This window comes from Nanorana parkeri, unplaced genomic scaffold (assembly GCF_000935625.1).
Source record: "Nanorana parkeri isolate BGI_ZX_2015 unplaced genomic scaffold, ASM93562v1 scaffold382, whole genome shotgun sequence".
In the NCBI taxonomy this organism is placed as follows: domain Eukaryota; kingdom Metazoa; phylum Chordata; class Amphibia; order Anura; family Dicroglossidae; genus Nanorana; species Nanorana parkeri.
The window spans coordinates 366,046-388,081 of NW_017306650.1; the positions used below are offsets into that span (position 1 = coordinate 366,046).

Consider the following 22,036-nt stretch of genomic DNA (forward strand, 5'->3'; position numbering starts at 1 on the left):
TATTACATAATGGGATGCAAGTGCTGGCTACAGCTCTTCACAGGTTAAGTCTGTTGGGTCATTGTAGAGGAAAGAGCAACTCCGACCAACAGACTTGCTAAGGCTGTACAGGAAATGGGTAACAAGGAGACAGTAAGCAAGGTCGGTGGTGTAGTGCGGCACTGACAAAATCTATGGCACAAAGAAATAACTGATAGTGATAGGATTTCCATTTGACTGGAGTGTTCCATTGATTTAAAGGAGAACTATGCGGTCAGGGTTTCTCTCCATTGTTCTCCTTAGGGTAACGGGAGGACACAAACTAGCGTCCTCCCGTTACCCTAAGCTCAGTATACCGCGAGCTACACTTCAAGCATTGTCTGATGAACACGTAAAGGTTATTCATGTTTAATAGAAAGTCACACTGGTCATCCTTACCGGAGGCATCTCAAGTGCTTTCATGATGGAAGAAAATGCAAAGAAATCTCCTAATTCCTTCAGGTCCACCGCAATTTGGATGATCTTGTTTAGTGTCGCAACTCTTTCCTCTAAGCTGCCAGTACAACCTAAAATGTCCACTGCAATTCCTATGGCCATGGTGGTATGCCTGTAAAATGAACATAAGGTTGGGAAAATCCACCTATGTAAAGATCACTTTGTATGAGCTGTGTTGGTTTTCAGAAACAGACATTCATAAAGTGGAAGTATCAACATTTCATGTCTACATGGCCTGATCCTTGAGATACACCAACTGTATACTTAAAAAACAAATCTGTACCTTTATCAATAAAAACCCAACTTGGAAAGCCAATTTGAGTTGCTTGAGTGTGATGGCTTTTAACACTGGCAGGTAACAGGTGTAGCAGAGGGATCTGATCTGTGACTGGTGGCCTTTCACACTGGCTGGTTGCAGACTGACAGGTAACAGTAGAGGTTATAGCGGCCAAGAACATAAGGACTATTAAACGGGCATCAGGCTTCACAAGACTGTCCTCTATGGGCAAGCATCTCATTGTAGAAAGTAGAATCTGACCCTGGACAAGACCTGAACAATGAGGGTACTGGCCTTCTGGGGTGAAAGAAAGATGAAGAAATTGTCAGGAAGAACACTGTAACCTTGTGAATGCAAATTGTTCCTTTATGTCTTAGGCTCCAGCCTTGCATCTAGAACTGTGTGGGTTTGGCTCAATATGTTCCAAAAAGCAGCAATTCTGAATGTACAGTTGGCTGCTGTGGCATAATGAAATGATTTGCATAGTTCTGCCTATTATTCTAATATTGATATATGCTTTGTTGTGATGACATGGAAATACTATCTGATTTAAAAGGACATTTGCACTTTAAGTGCACTTATATTTTCACCTCCCCTGCCCAAGCAATCTATAAGAAGTCACACTTACCAGAATTGCAGCTCTGTGAAGCAAATGCACAGCCTAATGCTACTGACTTCAATGGTCTGTCAATGGGTAGAGGGGATGCAAACAGGTTTTCCATTGCAATCTATGACATTTTGACTTTGCATGTGGAGGGGAAGATATTAAATAGGCTGTGCAACACCAGGGAAGCTGCACACCAAAAATCTCCTTGCAGCAGCATTTCAGGAAAGTATATTACAAAAGGGAGGGAACCCAGAAAGAATAGGGGTGCTGAAAGCCACCTTCTGCAATAAGACTATACTGTTTGCTACAATAAAGTAAAAGTCTAGCCTACATTTAGTGGCTGCTGCTACTTGGGACAGGAAGGATTAGTGCAGTTGGGGGTATATCTCTTATTTCCTGTCCCATGGAGCGCCGCTTACAGGGCCTGATATGGCTTATAAGCAGAAATAGCAGCATAATGGCCAACGTAAAACACACTAGTACAACCCGTTTTCACTGAAGACAAATTGAGTTTTTAGTGGCCTCACCATGCCTGGCGAAAACCCTTTAAGCAAACAAAACCATCTTTACTATCCCAAAGCTACATACAATTCTCTGCAGTGTCAGCAGCTACAGGTGCTCCGAGTTATCAGCATATACAAATATCCAAGAGGATGTTTACCTTTCAATTAAGTCTAGGCGCAGTTGGTGTCCATACGGCAGAGTTATTAGTTCTAGCCCACAGCTCACTCCCATGATCCCCTCCACTTCTGGTGCGATGTCAAGTATCCTAGCAACCTGCAAAGTACAAAGGTTTGTACATTTTACGTTCAGGAAGTGCAGTATTATTGGAAAAGGTTTCAATGATTCCTCTTCTAATTGTAGAAAACAAGACTGGAGAGCAGGATCCAACAGTTCTAATACACGTAATAAATTGTCCTAATTCATTTAAAATGTTAGTGATTTTAGAAGCACAATTTGGGTGAAAAATATCAATCACAACATTTAACACCGAAGGGACAACTCTGAGAAAAATGTAATCAGTTCCCACAAATGCACCAACCTACCTTTACCATCAGATACCAATTTTTCCTCTGCTATTATTACGTCTTCCCCATGCCATATGCCAGTACTATTGGGTATATATGAGCAGATGACCTTCCACCCACTATACAGGGCACAGAGCCTGAGCATCCAATCGTCAGGCCCAAGCTCTGTCACAACGGTTGGGGGGAATTCTTAGCCTTATTGAAGAGACTGAATTTTGGCGCAGAGGCTATTATATATCTGTTCAAGTTTAGCTTTAAATTTGTCTAAAGTGTCTGGAAAAAAATGTTTTTTCTGAAAGCTGTCTCAGATTCACAACTCATAGTTGACCATTTACAGGTGAAACTTGAATAATTAGAATATCGTGCAAAGTTCATTTATTTCACTAATGCAACTTAAAAGGGGAAACTAATATATGAGATAGACTCATTACATGCAAAGCAAGATAATTCAAGCCGTGATTTGTCATAATTGTGATGATTATGGCTCACAGCTCATGAAAACCCCAAATCCACAACCTCAGAAAATGAGAATATTACATGCAATCAATAAAACAAGGATTGTACATAGAACAATATCGGACCTCTGAAAAGTACAAGCATGCATATGTACTCAGTACTTGGTTTGGGCCCCTTTTGCAGCACTTACTGCAATTACTCTTGCACGATATTCTAATTATTCGAGTTTCACCTGTATAGCGTAGCCCATTTATAGTGGAGAGTGGATACCACTATCTGCGGGACTCTAAAACATTACTCCATATTATGGCCTGCAGTTTACAGTATGGAGCCAGAGATGTCCCACTGAGGTCTCTGCTTATTCCTGCACAGAGGAATGGAGGAGATTCACATTTATAAAGCACAACCCCTTCAAGGTTTACTGGCAGCCAAAGACCATGTGATGCAAGCTGCTTAGGCTTGAGGTCAGAGTAGTTTGGTGAGGGAGCAGAGGTTTTTTTTCACTCGTGGCAATTAATTCAAATAATGATTATTAATGCTGACACGTATCCTACTGATTTGTATGACTTTCAGTAACAGATCCACTTGAACCCCCACAAAGCCACTATGATCCCTATGGGGCACCACCCTCTATTTGAAATAGGAGCTGGTTAGTTCAATTAATTGGTGGAGCAACAGAACCACTGTAATTTAAAGTGAGCCTGTCAGCTATGGTCCGGCCTAAGACCTGACGTCACAGCATGCTTGGTGTTACCACTGTTAACCAGAATACTTTATCACTTTGTGTGGCTCTTTATGTCTAGTTTCACTTTATAAGATAAATAATTTCAGGGATCAATCCTGCCATTTGCCTATTACATGCCCAAAGAGCTTTCAACTGTTGAAAGCGTTGTGCTTTCAACAGATGAGCCAATGGAATTTCGTGGGGCCTCGTCCTAAAGTCAGGCACCTAATAACAAAGTGACATTATTTTCAGAGCAGCACATACTGTAGGGTTTTCTGGTCTAGCAAAGGTGACAGGTAACGTGTGTTGTCAGCTCTTTGGCAGGACTTTTACTGCACGTTTAAAATTGTTGACAGCTTTGCTTTAAGACGAAGGATGCGAGAGGCTGAGTATGCTACTTGGAGCCATCACGTGTGTTTTCCAGTTTTTCTGCCTGGTCTCTAGAGACTGATTACACATTATTGGAAACAATAAGAAGCAATAATAGCAGAAAAAAATCAGATCTCATTCTGGTGCAACCCAGGAATTCAGAATCCATAAACATTACACTGGTTCGGGGATAGAAGAAACGAGGGATTTCTATAGATCTATAATCCCATGAAAACAGGAAAAGAACTAAAGGGAATATAAATGATGGCCAACAATAAAAACCTCACAGATACACTTTCCCCACTCTACCATTATGTGTGTTTGTTGCGTCTTTCCCCTCTGCAGAGAAATATGCATCACTTCCTGTTCCTCTGACCTTCTCTTAGTAAGACCAGACGTTGTAGGGTATCCAACCCTTTCCACTGTATTTAAACATTGGGTGAAGTTCGACTAGAAAGAGATCGGTTAGTGTGAGGGGAGGGACATTTATTGTACTGAATTTCATAATGGAAATCTTACAATGTGTGCAACCATCAATCATTGCATTCACATTAAGATGCAGGGGAGATGGCGGATACAACTACCACCATTTACTCTACTACAGTCTGTTTGTACAGCATATCTGGCTCTGGCCTGAACATGAGGAAACAATTGCATATTAATAAAAAAAATCCATCTGAGCTGATCATTTTTTTCACCATGGCTCATGCAGACCAGAATTGGTTAAACCATGTGATTATCTTGTGTCTTCTGGCACCTTTACAGTTGTTTTATAGACATTACAACCGCTAGAGGACACCATTCACATAAATCTGCTTATTAACCAGCTATCCTTGAGTGAAGACAACACCAGTGTAGGGAAACAGTATGGCTTTAGATATACTTAAAAGGCAGGAGATTGGGTGATTTCCTCTCTTACCTTTTGTCCTGGTGACAAATCTTCCAATGGGAAACTTGGTTAAGTGACAACTGTTAAAGAGGATTCACCTAACTTTGGTCAGCCCAATTGATGGGTGAACAGGATTCGCCTTATAAATATAGACTCTGACTCTAGTTTCACTATATTTGTTTACAGCGTATCCGTTCCAAACATCAAGAATGAAGAGGCGGCTGTATGAGATGACATACATACATAAAAAAAAAAATGTCTACTTATGGTCACATCCAGGATCACAGCTGTTAACTGTCCAGTTTTCAATGATGGATTTCACCCAGAAACCTTATAGAGAGCAGATATTGGCAGATTAAGTCAAAGGCCACCTGATCTTCCAGGATTACTGCTTAGTATATGAATGCCTCACTAAACGTTATGAGGGGATTGGTTGCCCAGGGATTTATCAAACCTGGAGCAGTTGCCCATGGGAACCAATCAGCATCTCTCTTCAGTTTGTTCCGTTAAGATTTGAAAATGAAAAAGAAAAGCTGATTGGTTGCCATGCACAGCTGCTCCAGTTTTGATAAATTCCTCTCAATGTATCCACTTGCCGTCACAGATTTGAGATGAATGATCATGAAATGTATGGTGCTTACTCGCAGAGTGATTGTTAAGCATTTCCCCTGGGTTTGGAAATGAGAAATTGTACATATTTACCTTGCAGTCCATATTGAGAATGTGTTGGGCAATAGTCCTTGGGTCATTGTTCGTGAAAAGTTCCTTGGCCCGTCTAAGCAGAGCCGTTTCCAGAGGTTTATTTTCTGGAGGGAGCAGAAGGGACTCAAACTCATTGGGTTTAAAAGAAGATTCAGTCTCATACAGTGGCCTGATAAACTCTACTTCATCCCCCTTGTCATTCAGTTCTATTGAACACTGAGACACGCTGTCCTCAAAGCCCAGGAAGCTTATCTCTGAATTATTGAAGGAGAATGTATCCTCTTCCCCAGTTTGTGGAGTTTCTACAAAGCTATTGTGTGAGGATTGTGTCCGTGACCATCCACAGTCATCAGGAGGGTTAGGATGAAGTTCACAGTAATTTGCCTCAGAGTTTTGCCAGACTGAAGGTGATGGTGGTTGTTTCATACAGAGCGCCTTGCTAGGCTTTGCAGGAGGTTTAGAGCACAGCTGACTGTCTGATCCCCTCAAAGCATCAGTAGGATGAGCTTCATTGCTGAACCTTCGGATTTCTGTTGGGCTTAGAGTGGGTTCACTTCCTGTCCTGAACACATTTGGCCTGGGTGTCAACTTCCCTTCATTTCCAGGTGACAAGTACGGTTGTCTGCAGCCTGCAAAAAAAACCAATATACTATTACTTGATTTTATATCTAACTTATATCAGGGATGTTGCCAGGTCTCCATGACAACCAGAAAAAGCCCATGTGGACTGGAACATCCTATTTTTCCACTTTTGCAGCCAATTTGGGATAACACCTATTTTACATTTGTTACATGTTCCCATTCCCACAGCATAAGCTACACAATATTTAAAAAATGCTTTAAACTGCTTTTAACTTGGGTTTAGGGTTTTAAGGGTTAACATTTCAACTTGCTTATCTTACTTTGAAATGTTAGGAGAGGCTTTGAGGGGTCTGAGGTGGCTTCTCCACTGTATGTTAATTAAGTGAATGAGAAAAAACTCAATTCTCAAATTTCAGTCCTAAGTCCTAAGTATTAGGACAGATCACTGTGAAGGTGCTGAGAAAAACCTGGAAATCGCCCATTTTTTCTGCTGCAACAAAACATCTAAAATGTAAGAAAGGGTAAGAACATTTTTTTAAATGATTTCTCTTTATGCTGTGTGAATGGGATCACATAACAAACATACAGAGGGGTTTTCTCAAATATGATGGCAAAAGAGGAAATACACTTTAAGCTTCACCATTCAGACCTCCTTAAAGATGAACAACCCACCACACTTTGCACCATGCTAGGAAATCAGACCTGGCTCCGTCTGCATCACAGGACATCCTTGCCACATGGCACATGAGTGCAGGGTAAGCCCAGTCCTGCTTTCAGACAGTGTACACAGTGTGGCTAGTTTTTTCATCTTTAAACTGATTGGTCTGAGTTGTGTAATTACAATGATTACCAATATTGCTAACCTCTAGGCACTATACTACCAATAAAAACCTATTTCACCTAGCTGCTGGGGAAAAGAGGACTGTATATATTGCTACTATGGGGAGGGGGGCAACTGTATATGTCAGAGGATGGAAGATCAGGGAAATGTATACAAAAAAACACTGTGGAGCGGTAAAGCTGCACACACCAAATCAAAGCTGGATTGCTCCGGGCATTTACTGTATTTGCTGGCGTATAAGACTACTTTTTATACTTAAAAATATCCCCCGTAAATTGGGGGTCGTCTTATACGCGGGGTGTACAATGTATACCTTTAGTTCGTTTGGGCCAAGGTGGCCCAAAACGAACATCCCTAATCTGTCAGCCCGCTGGATGTGCGTTAATACTGTATGTACAGTAGCTTCAGCTACATACAGTATACAACGCTGAGCCAATCAGTGCGAGAGATGTACACAACCTCTGCCAATCCAAGCAGGCTGTGTATTCATTAATACAATACATTGCTCGCCATGATTGGCTCAGCGCGGTATACTGTATGTAGCCGAAGCTACCGTACATACAGTATTACCGCACATCCATCCATGATGTTTTTAAATGGTGTTGCGTTGGAAGTGGGGTAGTCTTATATGACGAGTAAAGCCCAAAACCTATGTTTTAAGTGGAAAAGTAGGGGGTCGTCTTATACACCCAGATTACAGTCCATGTACCCATTGCACTCCTGACCGCACGTGCAACAAAGTATCCTGGGTGCTCAGTAGTCGACGGATGGCCACCGTCAAAGTAATGCAGAAAAGAAATAGACACCGGCACTATTGATTTAATTGACACCCTAAGGCTTCCCTAGCTCTGACGCGACCAGTTAGCCTATTGTTTTTTTCCCTCCCTTGTTCGTTTAGATCTCTGTGGTATACGAATGATTGTTATTTTTATTTACTTTTTGCTACCACTGTGTATCATGTCTCATCTTGCTTAAACCTGCGTTTATGTCCCTTATAATATTGCTTCTTATAAACTGCTTGTTGTTATACCAATCGGGACGTGTATGCTCCACCAATAGGATATGGTTGGGTCACATGGTCCCGGCTCTGTCAGTTGCGTCCCGATGCAGCCACAGTAACCAATGACGCGGCCGATTCCACGCCTCCTCTGACGTGTGCGGCCAATCACTGAGTTTCTTTCCCCCACTGTTCCTCGGGCCGTGGGTGTGGCTGAAGTCCACGTCATAGAGACGTGTGCAGCCTCCCCCGCCCTCTATCTGGTGGGCGTATCTAGGGGCAGCACCTGGGAACCTGACAGCAGCCAACCACTATAAATACGGTACATTTTTAAAAAATGGTTCCTAGATTTTGGGATAATTGGATTTAAACAGTAGTCACTACAATTTACCTTTTTAGGGCTTGTTCACACCAAATGCAGACCAGATCTGCATGAGTTTCTGCACGCGCAGTGCAGAGGGTTGTGCCGCGGTTTTGCTGCGTTCCGGGTCGTTTTTGGTTAAAAAAAAATATATATTTTTTTTTGTTTAAAATGGGCTTCCAGGGTGTTTGCATGCATTTTTTTTAACCTCCAGAGCAGGAACAATAGGGCTTGCTGCAGTTTTTTTTACATGCTCTGGAACTGAACGCTGCGGTGTGAACTAGAGCCCAAAATACCATTGGAATACATTGGACGCAGTTTTGATGCAGTCTATAACTGCTCTGCTCCTGGAGCGCGCTTGGTGTAAACAAGGCCTTAAGGTTTGTGGTAGAATAAGCTGAGCTCAGTCCCACCAGCTACATTATAGTGGCTCAGCAAGCAGTCTGTATGACTAAACCATCTAACTGGCAGATGTCTGTAGAGTTGGGTTCTAGTTTTTCCTTTTTTAGATGTAATAATCCAGGCAGTTAGTGACTACCTACCTCTGAACCAGTCCACAAATTAAATGGTTCTAGTAGCTTTTGTTCATGAGTGTGCCTTGACGCATGTGGGCATGAAGTTGTACTTGAATATACAGTATAGATCCTAAAGCTTTTTTACCCAATATTTAATCCATATATTCTAATCCATTCACAAAAGGGTCAAGAGTGGAGAAGGCAGGAGAAGTGAACAATCTAGGACAACATAGCTGAACTGAAAAGTGAGCTGGAGAATTTTTCCAGTTCAGCTATGTTGTCCTAGATTGTTCACTTCTCCTGCCTTCTCCACTCTTCACCCTTTTGTTACTATCCCTGTAAAAGTTGTAGTTTGGCACTCACATGGGCATGATAGATCCAATGTCTAATTCTGTCCTGATCTTTAAGGTTACACATCACCCGATATATCCGAACAAACCCACCCTCACCGATGAAGGTTCTATGCTAACACATAATGAAGCAGAATGATTGACAAGTAGCCAGAGAGATGGGAACATACCGAGCGGCAGGTAGCTTTCTGATTGATAAGAATGTAACGGCCGTTTCTTTTCTCGCATGTTATCCAGACAAGCTGGGTGGCTTCCACTCTTCTCTTTATTTCTAATGACATAAAATATTCATATATTATTATTACTGAATAATAAAAGCACACTTATAATGCAGAAACTGAAAACATCATAGTGTACTGAAATAAAATATAGAATACATTTGGGTAATATTACACCAAATGACATGCTTAATGCTTAGGGTGGACAATGTGTAAAAAAAAGTGAAACTTTGAGATAATAAAACAGGATAAATCCAATGGATAGAGAACTGAAATGCACATTTACTGCTGTCAGGTGTTGATCTGGCCACTTTGTAAAAGGTTTTATGAATGTTGTATGTTTAGGTTGCAGCAGTAAATAGAATATGTGTGTTATAAGAACCTGAGGCTGCACTGTGAGTTTTTACTTTACAATACTCTGGTCACTTCTTTTGTGAGGTCCTTCAGTTAGGAAGAACAGGTGAAACCTGGGCTAAGTGACAAGAATTCCTCTATTTGGACCTCCAGCCAATCAGTTGTTTTGATCTGTTTTCCTTTCTGAGAGCCCAAGACCTTCTGACTAAGGCTGGTCTCGGGCGTGTTCGGAGCTCCACATGCCGAGCCCGCCAGGAAGCTGACATCGCACAGCGCCAATCACAGGTACTGAGACATTTTCCCGGTCCGCAGCTGCAGAGATTGTGAAATGTCTCTGTGCTTGTGATTGGCGCTGCGCGCTGTCAGCTTCCTGGTGGGCTCGGCACATGGATCGCGAACACGCCCGAGCCCATCGTTACTTCTGATCTGTCCAGCCTCTCCCAGCCCAGTACAGCTCCTTACTAAAGCTGATCCAAAAAAAATCCCGAGCCATTTCTTGTCATAAGTCAATCTCTGAGCTGGTGGCTGCTCATTACCAAAGCAGACTTCATACTTTCTTATAGAAAAAATGAAAACCTCTATTTGTTGCATCATTAGTATCTAGTAGGTAAGAATAAGGCATGGCAGCAGTGGACCAGAACCTGAGCTTTTCTTCTAAGGATCAAAGGACATCCCTCATCTACTAACCGAAGCAGACTGGCCCGCATCAGGTTTTGTTCCTGCAGCAGGATCTGTCCATGGCCAATGTTTAAACTCAGCCGCTTTGGAGTTTCGGCTCTTCCATCCAGGGCTCCCAGTTCCAAGCGTCTAACAGGAGATGTTCCATATTTCTCCTGTATACATCTAAGTGGAACAGTTCGGTTAATAGGCTGGAAAATGATGGCTCCACTTTGCTGGGACACAGGCTTGCGGTTCCCCACATAGTACCTAACCAACGCAGGGACGTTATCAAAGCTTTCATGTTCAAACTGGTACTGAATCCGACTGTAAGCTTCATTGAGCCTGATGACAACTTTATTTATCTTGAAATGCTGTGAAATATTTTTCCACTGGCAGGTAAGCACAAAGTTTCCAGGACTGGACAAAGAATCCCTGATCAGAAAATCTCCATCTCTCCTCACCAAGCTTTCAGATACCTGCAGAAGAGAAAAGACAAAACACATTAACCATTAATAAAATGACTCATCCAATATGTTCTACATACTCGGGGCCGTCAGGAGAGCAGTTATTGGGTAAATTCTAAAATCAAAGGTGGAAGTATAACCTCAGTCTAAGTCCTTGTGCACATCGAAAAATGAAACACTTTATCTATGAATTCTCTATATAGGAAAACTTAGCCAGACGTGCACCATCCTGTTGTCACAAATGATTTTGATGTAACTGGGCAATATTTTTACAGTATTTGGAGTGAGAATGACAGGAAAAGAGGACCCTGGGTGATGTACCTTGATCAAGTGAGTTGGAAACGTTATAAAAAGTCACTGCTAATGGCATTGGCTGATTCTGTAGAAATCGTTTTTGCTTATTATTTGCTTTTCTCAGTTCAGTGTGTTCTGGCACTGGGATCTCGGCGCCTGCATGCTTTTGGCATAGACAGACTATAGATGCCAGCTGAGGTGAGTATGCAAAAAAAGGGCTCATTACTGTTTACATTTAGATTAACAGTTGGATTAGGTTAGTCTTACACTTGCTTTTTAGGAGTCTGGTGGGGAGGATATGTAATAAAGGGCAGGTAAAGTGTTGGGGCTCACTTTAACATGTATGTAAACCCTAACAATGAACCTCTCCTGTTTGCTACCTTTTGGTATGTAAATATAACATTGAAAGTGTTTTCTTTTATCTGTTTGATACGTGGAAAATAATATCTGCTGATCTGGTCAGAAATCCAGTGAGCTGATCACTTCCCGTGCTGCACTGAAAACAATGTTATCACACACCCACTGTGTGTAAAGAAGGAGAAAAGGGGCGAGATTCTATAGTCCTAACATACTTTCTGTGCTAGGGTGAGGGTGCAGAGAGTGAGGGTTGTCACAATAGGACAGGAAATGTGTTACCCTGAGGATCACCAGGTAATAATAAAGAAAACAAATGCAGCCAGCACCTCTAGGGACTGGTGAACTGCAATAGATTACCTTTTGGTTCTTGGGTTTGGATACACTATAAGGATTAGGCTCATTGTTTGGGTTGGGAGTTATGTGCTAAGGGACATGTTAAGTGTTTAGTGTTGGAGGGGGATTACGTGGTAAGGGATGGTATTAGGGGTCAGAGGAGCTAAGAGCTCTGGTAGATGATGGCCAAGTGTTAGGGGAGCCTTTATTAGATAAACTTAGGGCAGATCTGGTATCCTCATAAGTTGTCATCATTGGGAGTCTCACCCCAAACCTTACAGAGCCAAGAACAAATGGATTATGCTCTGCTTGTTTTAGCCCTATGTACTGCATGAACATACAGATATCAGAGGCAGTCCATCTTTTATCTGCATGGATACTAAGTAGTACCATCTGTCATTTCCCTTCACTTCCTCTGTTGGCACCAATGGGGACACAGGTAGCAACAGGCGTTTGGCAGAGGTTTTAACCCTTCCCTATTCTGTACAAAATAAAACATTTTGATGGAGTTCATCTCTAACCTAGGTCCGATTACTTGGGTTTGCCAAATTCTACTGACTCCTCAGAACAGATTTTATTAGCGGATGTCACCACATGAAAAGTGGAAAGCCTTGACTGTTATTAATATAAAGTAGGCACAGCTGGTCGGTATGTTTTAATATGCTTTTAGGTGAACTCAGTGACACATTTAAATCACTAGAGATCTTTGCTTCAGCGGCCAATGCCTGTTTCATGGCCTGTCACATTTTAATGTTGGTGGGTGTGTCATGGGAATGGTTTTTGACCCTTATTTATGACCTTGCATCCATTACAGTAAATTGCTAAACACAGAGGTCAGAGGCACTTGCAGCTGGGTCAGACAGATTACAGCGGCCAGAGCTGGAGGAGGATAAAGTGTTTGCCTGTTTCACATCAAATGGATACATTGTATTTACACAATACAGAGACATCAGAGAAGATCAATATACCGTCTCCTTTTATGTTTCCGTACACACTGCCTGATTCTTAATTCTATTCATTCCAAGCTTTTAATAGATCCCAGAGCTATTTCAAACTTCTAGGTTACATGGGTAGTAGAAAATAGCCTATACCCAAGTCACACTCACTGGAGACTCTAAAGCTGGCCGTACGTACACTGCTCGCAATTTTGTCCTGCTGATTCGGATGAAGTTTAACAGTATGGACACCTCTGGACCCTCCAGAATAACAAAGTTGATTTTTCAATGAAGCGGAGAAAAGTCCAAATATGAGTCGGGTTAAATGACCCTTTTACTTTGTCCTGTATGGGAAAAGATTGCCTTCAGAGCTATTCATGGGAATTAATGGGAACCTGTCAAGCCAACATGTGAGAACTGCCATTAATCACTTGTAAAATGTGCATGCTCCAGGGCTGTCATCCTCATCCTTTTTTTTACATCTTAGAAGGTCAATAACATGAATTAAACAAGTGTGTTAGGTGTTCTGACACATCACTGGCTGCTTGCTTGTTCTGTGCCAGTGATGCAATAAGTAGTGAAGCAAGGACAAGGAGCACGTACCTTCAAATACAAGTCAGCATCAACAGTTATGGTAATTCTATCTTGGCTTGTTACCTTTAACTATAACAAATGAAATGCTGATAAAACAAAAGGCTTATGAGCTGAAGACCATTGTGCATATGGACTGCCCTGGTCAAGTTTGCTTGCATGATCACATGACTATTTCCCCTTAGACTGGGTTCACACCTAGGCGTATTGAATATGCACGTTTGTTGTGCATTTTGCGTCGCGCGTTTTTAAAAAAAACGTGCGACAAACGCCCGTTTCCGAGGGCTACTTGGCTGTATCCCAATGGAAACGCGAGACCAAAACGCCCCAAAGAAGTACATGTACTTCTTTGGGCGTAGGCCGTTTTGTATCTCGTTCGGACGGGCGGAAATACGGCAAGGTGTGAACCAGACCCATTGAATACAATGGGATTTAGATGTTTGGGCGTTTTGTAGAGCGTTCGTCGAGCGTTGAACGCGCTACAAAACGTTCAGGTGTGAACCAGGCCTAACAATTGTGACGATTCCTAGGATAACTATTTGGCCTTATATGTAGGTACTGAACCTGTACTGGTCAGCCAGCACTGTTACTCCCTGCATAACCATCACACAGCATGTTTTGTGACAACTCCTCCACTGCACTGTACTGACTGACAGCACAGCTCATGCAGGATCAGAGCAGAGACAGCTCCCATTGCACTGTCCTGTCTCACACATGCTCTATTACAGAGTGCTGCAGATGTAACACAACTGCACATAAGAGCAGAAATTCTAATTCTTCCACACATACAGGGCGGCTACAGAACTAGAAGAGCTGTTAAAAGATTGCCAGCTCTCCTAAAACCATGTTATATACCAGCAGTGCTTCAGAGTTCTTCTTTAATACAATAAGATCAGACATTTACAAAAATGCCTTTTACAGCAATAAAACTTTCAATTCCTGACAATCATGTTGAATCAAAATGAAACTATAATGATCACAGCACCGTTTATCAGGCGTTATCATGTTCCGGCATGACATAAAACGATGCATGCCGGCCTATTTACTGCCAGATATCTCTAGGATATCATAATAAAATTCACATTCCTGCTGAGTGGAAGTGAGGAATTTTTACGGGTTTTATATGAGCTGTGTTTGGACATCTTGCGATCTAAGGAACTCATGAATGGTGACGCCTTCTGTACAGGGTCCTTTGTCACAAGACATTAAACAAGAATGTGCTACTGGAGCCAGAATGTTATTATTCAGCTGTAAATTCCAGCAAATGAGAAAGCAGAGTTGGCTGCCGCAGGTGGTGACGTCAGGTAATTTATTCCGATAACTGGCTAGCTGCCCCCTTATAACTGAAGATTTAAAAATATTGCTTTGCCCCCTCCTTATTGACCCAGATAATCTTTTCAACCCGCAGGTTGAATGAAGAAAATATTAGTGTATACCGAACTTAAAAGCTGACCAGCGCATATATTAGCTTCTAATTTATTATTACAGGTATTTATATAGCGCTGACAATTTACGCAGCACTTTACATAGTTGCACATTTACATCAGTCCTTACCCTCAAGGAGCTTACAATCTAAGGTGCAGCAATGGTCTTCTATCCGCCTCTCCCACGCTGGAGTTTCGTAATATGTTTCTAGTGGGTGTGACTGCTCAGTTCTGACTGGTGCCGCTATACAGCAATCAGAGGCCAGCATTGAACACTCACACCCCCAAGGGAGAGGAATGCATTTACTAAATCCTGGCTTTGATCACAAGAGAGCCCCGAATACTACTTTGAAAGATGCTGTCAACAATGGGTAACTTTCAGAAAGATTACCTTTGAATGTTTTCAATGTTGCAGAGTGCAAGCAGTGGAAAACCCTCCCCGAACTGCTATGTTTCCAGGGCTACTTGTGACTTCACTGAAATCCTGCACCCCTTTCAGTCCAATTTCTTTATTCATCATCAGATGACCACAGGAAGCCATACAAAAGGAAAAAAAAAATTGCTACCTTGATTTGTTAATACTGGGGTGCTGCCCCTTTAAACCCACTGCCCTAGGCAATGGCCAACAACCGGTTAGTGAATGGTATGGTTATTAAAGCCTGAATATGAAACTGACAACAGTTTTCACGGCTCCTGCTCCTTCATTGACTAGAAGGTGTGTTGAACAAATAAGTCAGATAAACTGGCCTGGTGACCTCATTGACAAGTAGCTTATTATATACCTTTCCACTTGCAGGATATGTTCATTGTACAAGAGAAGAGAGGTTGGAAGCTAGTGGCTGCTTAGCCTGAGCTTAACCCTTTCATCAGTTGGACTTTAGGCTGCAAAACTAACTGACCACTGAAACTATTAGGAAAGATCACCCTTACACAGGTCGGTTTTCAAATGAACACAATATAAAGGCTCCCTTGAGAACAATAATGACCTTTTTATTCATACAAAATGGTAAGTCTTTGTCAGAGTTTTTATGTAGGGGCGACAAGGGGCGAAGGGGGTTACAAGGGGCGAAGGGGGTTCTTCACAGTAAGATCAGTTAGGGTCTGGAACTCACTGCCACAGGCGGTGATTTCAGCAAATAATGTGGAATTGTTCAAGAAACTTTTGGACGATTTCTTAAGGGACCGTAATATACAGGGGTACGGGTACTCCTAGAATGAGATCCTAATAGGTTGGACTTGATGGACTAATGTCTTTATTCAACCTCAAATACTATGTAACTATGTATGTAAGGGAGATCTGCCCATGTTTCGTAAGCCAAGAAGTAAACCATTAATTTTAGATCTTATTTTGGTTGAGGAACGGGCACACGGGAAACGTATCTACTCAGCCAATAGCATTGGTGAAGTTCCATTGACTGTGCAATCTTCATCTTTCTTTTCAAATGTATGGGTGATCAACTCATTGATGTAGCTATAATTTTATATCTGTATCTCAAATAATTTATTATCTAACTAAACATCTATGCATTCTTCAGACATATTCAAGTTGTCCACATAGCCCTCTGCTGCAGATTGTAGAGGGTTTATTCCGGAGCTCTGAGGCTGCCACTACTTTAAGAGCTAATCTGCTTTCTTTGTCTTTAAAATCTGATGTTTTTCCAAAGTGTGTTGTTCTGAAAATGGCCAGGCAGGGAGAAGCATTGGCACATCAGAACTGCATGGCATGAAGTTAAAATCTCAGCATGCCCTTCCAGCCATGGGTCAGAAATATTAGTGTGGACCTATAAGTCCTATAATGCCATGTATAGGTAGGTAACCCATGCCTCTGCAGTTGATATGCTAAGTTGTACTATATCCTGTCATGAAGGTTGAGCAAACTCTAGTTCTGCAGCTCCTGTTACTTATCATTTCACAAAAGCTGGAAAGTCACAAGTCACCCAAGCTAGCTTAAGGTGAAAACCACCTAGATCTTTATGGCTGCTATCATGCTTCTGATTACCTTTCGAAAGCAGAAGGAGCACATTGTATGAGGTGCCCTTACCTGCCGAGGAATTCTTCCATGGTACCAAGCATGACTACGTAAATCTTCACTGCTCAGCTTCAGCTCTTCCTCCAATTCCTTCTTGAGCTTGTCAGGGGTCCCTCCATCCATAATATAGCGCTCCTTAGAGAACTGAAAGACACAACAGGTGAGTCTCTCCCGCTGCACTGAGATCACCTGGCTACACTCAGCAAAAAGGAACTTTCATTTTGTCACTTGTCACATGCTCTGTCACCAGTCCTGAGGTGTGGGTGTAGCGTTTCCTAAGCCTGCCTGCTTGTGTGATCAAAGGCCGTCATGTAGGATCGGATATGGGGAGGCTGCACCTGCACTTGTGGATGGCTTACATTCAAAAATTCACATCTGCCCTTTGTACTGAGTTTATGAAGAGCTGCCCACAGCCTCTTATCATTTAACGCTTGAGTGAGTCATCAACGTCATCTTCAGACACATTATGGTATAATGTTAGTTTATTTAAATCCATCGGCACACAATACTTATTGAATTGCACTAGAATATCGGTCTTGGAAATTAAGTTGCTTATACTAAGGTGTCACATGTCACTGACTTTTTATGTACAGCAATAAATCTGTATTGCAGCCTTTTATTAGCTGGTCTTTGATACACAAACTGACATTGGTGGCCATGAAATGTGTGTTCACAGCTACAACATATTCTGATTTTTTCTGAAAGGTTTGTACAGTATATGGAATTATAGAATGAATAAGGCCACAATGGAAACCAGCCCCTATTGTCCGAAACAGAAACAGCAAAACATTTCTACCTGAAAAAAATGAATTTATGTTGAAGTATCTATATATGGACGTATACCTTTCCTATGGTTTGTGAACAATTGTACAACTCTTTTATATGATGTACCTTCCATTTTTAATTAAAGCCTTTTTAATCCCAAAGTGAACAAAAACTTCATTTGAAACTTTCCATAGTAAAGACACCACAAGAAGCCAGCTACCAACTTTATTAGCGGGAAAAGCCTGTCCTGTGCCCCTCCCTGATTTAGTTTCACTTTGTAAGTGGTACCTGACTTCCACCAATTGCCATACCCCTTTCCAATAAGAATGCCCATAGTGGTCACTGCGGTGGTCTGAGCTTAGCTATAACGTCAGGCCGCCTCACAAAGGGAAACTAAATCCAAGGGGAGCAGAGAAGAAACGTTTAGCTAATAAAAGGCAATAGTGGGAAACCTGTGGTATTTGCATTTTAGATGCAGCTTGTGCTTTTAAAAGATTCACAAGTTTAAAGTAGAACTAAATCCAAAATGTTTTTCCCCATTTTTGATAGCGTAAGGGAGGGTTGTAGCTAGGGCGACACAGACAGCGTTTTTTCGGTATCGAGTACAAGTACCGATATTTATACTTGGCTACACGCCGATACCGAGTGCCGATACTTCCACTAGCACAGAGCCGGCTTTCTGGGCAATCAGTAAGCTGTAAAGCGTGTCATTACCCGCCACCCGGCTTCTTGATTGCCTGGAAAGCCGGCTCGATGCTGTTTGGCCGGCTCGATGCTGACTGACCGGCTTCCCAGGCAAACAGCATAGAGCCGGCTCCCCAGCCAATCAGGAAGCCGGGCAGCGAGTCATTGCTGACACCCGGCTTCCTGATTGGCCGGGAAGCTGGCTCAGTGTTCGCTCGCCACCATATTGAAGATTACTTCTTCAATATGGTGACCCATCATTAGCACTTTATGGGATCTGCAGTTTTGGACCAGGTGTTCAGAATTTGATCCTTCAACATGGTATAAATAAAATAAACAGGGGGAAGTGTTTGCTGATGGCCGTCACCTTCTATGTAAGTCATCGGGGTGTGTAAAATAGCAGGTTCACAAGTTCACTTAATATAGGCATCGTCTCCGTAAACCACTGGCTATTTTCTCTCGTGATACGATGATATTGTGTTGCAGCAAGCAGGGTCTCGGCTCAAGATCTGCTAAACAGCTGCAAGCCAAACCAGCTCTGAACGTGCTCAGCACATTTTACAGATAAGTTACTGGAGATGACCACAGGCTTCGCTGGTGGTGTCACCGACTGGAGAAACATCACAGGAAAACCTCAGAATTTTCAGCACACTGTTACCTCAGCTGACATTTTGGTGTCACCTGAAAGCTAAATGGGTGAATGGACCGTAACCAGATGAAGGTCTCTACAGGGGGCCTCCTTCCACAGACAATACAAACTGCAACATTTGTTGACCCGAGTATACATGTACTGTATATATTTTCTTCGTCCAATCTGCGAGCTGAACAAAGAAAATATAACAGATTCCTCCATCAACACTTACGAGCGTTGATCAAGGAATTCCTCGCTGTTTCTACTGTCAGCTCTGTTGAGCTGAGAATCTTCCAACCGGCTCCTTCGATCAGATGATTGAGGGATGCCGGCCGGAAGGGTCCCAGTTCATCAGCTGAAATTTGATACGTGTATACCAGGCTTTATCCTATAGCAAGGCTACAAATATGGTCACGAGAACCATAGAAAATCATTCGTTGTTATTCTATAGCAAAGCTACAAATATAACCATAATAGATTATGACCCCCACACAGCTACCTCCTCATGTATCAATTGCCCCTCCCTTTTAGATTGTAGGCCCTCCTTACCTTCTTGTCCTAAATTGTATAGTGAATGTAATGTTTTCCTTATATTGTAAAGCACTGCACAAAGTGTTGGCAATATATAAATCCTGTATAAAAATAATAATAATGACACTGCAATGGGTCCTGCAGTACAGGACACTAGGTATAGTCTGTATGCTTCTGTCTAAGCAGCAAAAGCAAATTTAAAGCTAAACTTTGGACACAAAAACTTTCAATTAAATACCTTATTATTCCTCAAAAGCCACAATGGTTATAAATCCACCTTTTTGTGCTCCAAATGCAGTTACAAACCCAGTGATTACCTTGTAGTAGCAGTGACATTATCATTGTGCTGCACGTTCCTGTGCAGAAAGCAGCTCCACGCACTACAGAAAACTACAGGAGTGGCAGATACAAGACCAGCAACCCTGCACAAGGAGGGAGAGCAGCATTGACTGGTCTATATTACAGAATGCTCCTGTACAGAGGTAGCGTCTCACATTGGATTACTGCACACATCAGGAGGAAGTACACCAAGATTTAAAAATATACCTTGCCTTATGTATGCAGACATAATTTATGAGGCTCTAGTTATGTCTCTTTACACAATAATGCACTTTTTTTATGTCACCTTGAATGGGCCCCTAACACGCCTCCGAACCCAAAAGCGTTGCTGCAGTATTATTGTGTGCAGTGCACCACAACATACACAACTGCAGGGCAGGTGTGGTTCTTTATACTGTTTTTATACTGTTTTAGTATTGTAGAGTGCCGTGCAGAATGAATTATTGTAGTCTGTTGTATCATGGTTCATTCAAACCGCAATGTGTGCATTGAATGTGATTCAATGCAAGTGTGTTGACTTGCATTGGCATATTGCGTTGACATGAGTTGTGTTGACATGAGTGGTATAAGTGTTGCACCACTTATACGTTTTACACCAGTATAAGATTTGTAGCATTCTTGCATTAATTGGAGTGGAAGCACAGATTTGTATTATTGTATCCACATTCGCACACCTATTGGGGTTAGGACACAGACGGCAAGATTTATATACAATTTGATTCCACATGTGTTTAGTTTTACAATTTAGGGTTTGTTGCACGGAAACATTATCCATTATTTGTTGCACGGAGACATTCACTCATGTTCACCTGTTGGTGATTTTCATTAGTATAACTGTTCATCCATTTCGTGTGTGTAAAAATATACAAGTATGGCCAATGGAATGCAGGGGAAGGGGGATTTAAAATCATTTTTAGGCCAAATTACTAGACTCAGGAAGTTTTGATCTGATATTGTATGTGAAGTTGTTAATGCAAGGTGACAGATCCACGTTAATCCTCCTGTTCACTAATAATCCCATACCAGTTACCAGTGTGGGATGTGAACGCACACAATGAGCCGTCTTTAAAAGAAAAGCTCAAGAATATGGAAAATGTAATGAGAGGATTTTGCAGCTTATGTTACAGTTTTACATAAGCCAGCTCTGAAACCATGAGAGTTCCCCAACTAAGCAAAAACCGCAAGCAGTGCAAACATTAGTATAAGAGCCCATTGTTAAAAAAGTGTATGTGTGTGTGTATATATCACGCACAGTAAATATATATATAGTTGAGGTGTGGGGGAAAGGGTGCTGTAAGCTTATTCATATTTTCCAAGGTTTATGAACCCCTGGGGAGAAGCACTGGGAGAAACGAGGACAACGGGGGAAGCCATTCAGACCCAGAGTACACGTGAGATGGTACGGAGTATGCTAATAGCAGAGAAAGTAAACTAAGCAGAAGGATGCCCTCAGTGTGGTTCTGCTCCTTTATTGTCCAATTAGCATGCTAGGGGCCTGTTCTTGACTAGGTTGTGCTGCTGCTGAAGTGGAGGCCAAGGAAATGGCTATGCAATCTGGCATGGGTACCTAGATCACAAGACTTACTAACTGCACACTTCCGTGTTTGCCTAATTTGGCAGCATATAGTTGTGGATTTGTAAAACCATACACACACGTCTTAGCATTAAGGAAATGCCATTCTGCTTTCTTGAGGTAGAAGAAGTTCCTTGAGAAGTCTTTCATCCTTTTGTTTCAGTGACAACATCTACATCTACAAACCAAATCTGCAGACTTATCCTGGATCAGTACAGCTAAATCCTAGATACCTGGCCATTGAATGACGTTGGTAAGCTCACCTATCCTAGAAACCCTGTTTGCTTTGCTCATATAGTCAAAGTCAGCGGAATGAAACACACAGGTTCCGCGGCGTGCTTTTTTCCTTTATTCATTAGTAAACAGAGCCTATGCTAGTATTCGTATTCCTTTGTAAGATAACACAATACAAATGTGGCTACAGCTAAATTACACCAAACACATAAAAATAAGACTGAACTCCTAATATCAAATAATATAAAAACATGTACTCCAAACAAGTGACCTACAAAATTCGGCATTCACTTTTTTCTTCCTTTCTTCCGTTTTATCCCCCACATTTGTTACTGGTGCTGCTCTTTCTAGTTGGGCTTGAAGCAGCCAAATGTATAATACTAAAACTATATACAGCACTAAGGGGTCTATTCACGAAGCTGCCAAAGCATCTGGCCGATCCTTCGGC

General features: G+C 41.9%; 1 protein-coding gene across 1 annotated transcript in view; it reads right to left on the minus strand.

Annotated features, from left to right (window-relative positions):
* The window catches only part of BCAR3 (breast cancer anti-estrogen resistance 3), a 92,214-nt gene that overhangs the window by 6,067 nt on the left and 64,111 nt on the right, over positions 1-22,036 (minus strand). The window contains exons 3-8 of the mRNA XM_018559224.1: positions 16,844-16,975; positions 10,437-10,880; positions 9,343-9,448; positions 5,527-6,155; positions 2,020-2,135; positions 418-586 (exon numbers count right to left, since the gene is read on the minus strand). Of these exons, the coding sequence (XP_018414726.1) occupies positions 418-586; positions 2,020-2,135; positions 5,527-6,155; positions 9,343-9,448; positions 10,437-10,880; positions 16,844-16,975 (1,596 nt within the window). The remainder of the gene's footprint in view (positions 1-417; positions 587-2,019; positions 2,136-5,526; positions 6,156-9,342; positions 9,449-10,436; positions 10,881-16,843; positions 16,976-22,036) is intronic.